The 1384-nt window shown below is 26.3% G+C and overlaps 1 protein-coding gene across 1 annotated transcript in view; it reads right to left on the bottom strand.

Annotated features, from left to right (window-relative positions):
- Positions 1–366: 366 nt before the first annotated feature.
- Positions 367–1384, bottom strand: part of LOC117174988 — a 13656-nt gene continuing 12638 nt past the window's right edge. The window contains exon 5 of the mRNA XM_033364473.1: positions 367–711. Within this exon, the coding sequence (XP_033220364.1) occupies positions 582–711 (130 nt within the window). The 3' untranslated portion in view covers positions 367–581. The remainder of the gene's footprint in view (positions 712–1384) is intronic.

Genomic DNA, 1384 nt, shown 5'->3' with positions numbered 1-1384 from the left:
TTGGGCTTTATAACACACATCATGTTATTATAAAAAAATATTAAATCAGCAACAATTCAAGCTTGTAAATATTTGTGGTTTAAATCAAAAGGAATTGTTTCTAAAAATAACATTTTTCTCTTGAAGTCAAGAATTTGGCAATTATTATAATCAGAACCTGTATATAAAAATGTGAGTTTGTTATCTTTCATAAATACGAAAATATATATAGTTAGGCAGTCTGTTAACAACGCTTATCGAAACAAAATAAGTTTACTATTAAAAAATAATTATTAAAAAACAAGAAAAAATATATAGGCTAAAAATTAATTTTTTACTTCCGAAAAGTTATTTTTTCTTAATATTCTTGTCATTATTCTCAACGTAATTTGCTTTTGAAATCTCTCTTTATACATTACAACTAAAAGGGCTGTACTATTTAAAATCTATTATAATTTTGTTCGAATTTAGCGCATAAAAGAATAGTAATTTACAATTCTATCTCATAAGCATTGTAGATAAAGTTATTATAAAACCTGACATTTACAAGAAAAACAACCAGATGGAGTGTAAGTTTTCGTATGAGGTTGATTTGATTCTACTTATCCTAAATGTAGAGAGTCTTCGCTTCCCTCACTCAATTCTTCAATACTGAAGATATCAGTGAGTTCTTGTTTGTGCTTAAACGAATCTTTAGATCTGAGTGCAGGAAAAAGCGTCATTTCCTCTTCACTGAAAACAAGAAATATATCCAAGAATTTTAAATCACCACTTACACTTTTTGAAGTTTAAGGCAAGACATTTCAAATCCTCTCGAGTTAAAAAAAAATATTAAAAATTACATTTTTCATATATAATTAAAAAAATTAACTTTTCATCAATTTTTATTGCCCACAGAAAATCATATGCCAGTTTGAAAGAATTTGGCGGATTAAAAAAAACACAAATAGAAAAGATGCGTATTTTTGTTCTCTTTAAAATGAGCGCAACAGGATTAATTTTTATCGGGCATAGGGAAAAATCACTTTTTTGAGTTTTTGGAATAATTTTTTTGGGTTTAAAAAAATTGTGACGGGAAAGTATGGGGGCTTGTAGAGAATTATCCAAAGAAGATTTTCATGTATCAGACATATAAGTTAAACACCCCTAAAACACCCCCAAGACTACCTGAATACTACCCTTAAAACCAAAAATATCAATTCTTCATGAAATTTACCTTTGAACACTGTGTTCTCGGTTTTTTTTCTTCAAATTATTAATATTGGACTAGTGCAATATTTATTATCATGAATTATTTAATTTTCAATTATTTAAACAAATGGAATTTGTTTAAAATATTTTTTTAATTTTTTTTTCTCCTGAAAATTATTACTATTAGTCTAGTGGAATAATAATTAACATTAGT

This window comes from Belonocnema kinseyi, chromosome 6 (genome assembly GCF_010883055.1).
Source record: "Belonocnema kinseyi isolate 2016_QV_RU_SX_M_011 chromosome 6, B_treatae_v1, whole genome shotgun sequence".
NCBI lineage: Eukaryota > Metazoa > Arthropoda > Insecta > Hymenoptera > Cynipidae > Belonocnema > Belonocnema kinseyi.
This window is presented reverse-complemented; position numbering and strand designations above follow the sequence as displayed.